Source organism: Trichechus manatus, unplaced genomic scaffold (genome assembly GCF_000243295.1).
Source record: "Trichechus manatus latirostris isolate Lorelei unplaced genomic scaffold, TriManLat1.0 scaffold00245, whole genome shotgun sequence".
In the NCBI taxonomy this organism is placed as follows: domain Eukaryota; kingdom Metazoa; phylum Chordata; class Mammalia; order Sirenia; family Trichechidae; genus Trichechus; species Trichechus manatus.
In genome coordinates, this window is record NW_004444181.1 from 1,414,085 (window position 1) to 1,415,395 (window position 1,311).

The window sequence follows — 1,311 nt, forward strand, 5'->3', positions numbered from 1 at the left end:
TGCATAGGAGTTTCAATCTCCCTGCAGCCTCTTCAACATTTGTTATTTTCTTGTTTTTTTGATTCATGCCAGTAAAGTCCGGGTGAGATGATATCTCGTTTTGGTTTTGATTTGCGTTTCTCATAGAGGGAATTTTGCAGCTGTTTAAATACCATCATTAAACAAGAAATACAGGACTAATGTGGTCTCTAGGAGAGAGTAAAATAGACTTGTTTAGATCTTACCTGGAATCACAGAAGAGGGCAATGTTGGCATGTTGCTGTAATTGGAAGGCTTGAAGTGATACTGACTCCATTTTTTATGTGTCTTTCCCTTCATACAGTCCATCGACGACTTGAACAAATGGGCCCTATTTCTTGTTTCTCCTTTTATACTTGAAGCAGAACACATAGCATTTGTGACAGAGAGCATTTGGGTACAAAGTGAGAATTTACAGAGACCATCCCCCTCTTCAGAGACGGTGAGTAATGTGATTTTACTTGTGTAACCCATTGCCATTGGTTCTGACTCAGAGCAACCCTGTGATCCTTGTGTACCATAGGGAAATATATACATTTTAATCAAAATCAGGTTTGCTTTTGCTGAGTGCTGTTTCCCAGTCTTTATGGCTCCCCTCCCTCTTTTTAGGATATTTTGGGTTAGAAAAACTATATTAGTAAAATTACCTTCCTTTTCCTTTTTTAATATGGCTGCTAAACCAAAAAAACCAAGCCTGTCACCGTCGAGTCGAGTCTGACTCACAGCGACCCTATAGGACACAGTAGAAGCGCCCCATACAGTTTCCAAGAGTGCCTGGTGGATTTGAACTGCCAACCTTTTGGTTAGCAGCTGTAGCACTTACTAGAAAATTCAGAATGACCTACATGGCTCAGATTTGTGACTCACATTATATTTTTAATGGACAGTACTGCTGATCCTCTCTCTCAGGCCATCTCATCTGTTCCTACCACTTCTTGCTTTCAAAGTTAAGCTTGATTTATCATGAATCAGCTGATTTCTATTGCAGCCTACTTCCTGGACATCTCATTTTGAGTTCTGAAAACACCTCAAACTCAGTGACATGTCCAAAACTCAGTGACATAGTCCTCTGCTTTAAAAAAACAAAAAACAAAAGAAAATCCCAAATGATTAACACACCAACCTGCTCTTCCTCCTGTTTTTCATAATTCCATTGTATCAGGGTCTACCAACCAGGGAAGCAGACCTAGTAGAAGATAGATAGGTAAGTCGGTAGATAGGTAGGTAGGTAGATGTTGTTAGTTGCTGTAAAGTTGGCTGACTCTCGGTGACCTCATGTACAACAGAACAAAA

General features: G+C 40.0%; 1 protein-coding gene across 1 annotated transcript in view; it reads left to right on the forward strand.

The window, feature by feature from the left end:
* HLCS (holocarboxylase synthetase) overlaps nucleotides 1-1,311 on the forward strand; it is a 284,916-nt gene that overhangs the window by 11,225 nt on the left and 272,380 nt on the right. The window contains exon 2 of the mRNA XM_023724428.1: nucleotides 323-460. Coding sequence (XP_023580196.1) covers nucleotides 323-460 — 138 coding nt within the window. The remainder of the gene's footprint in view (nucleotides 1-322; nucleotides 461-1,311) is intronic.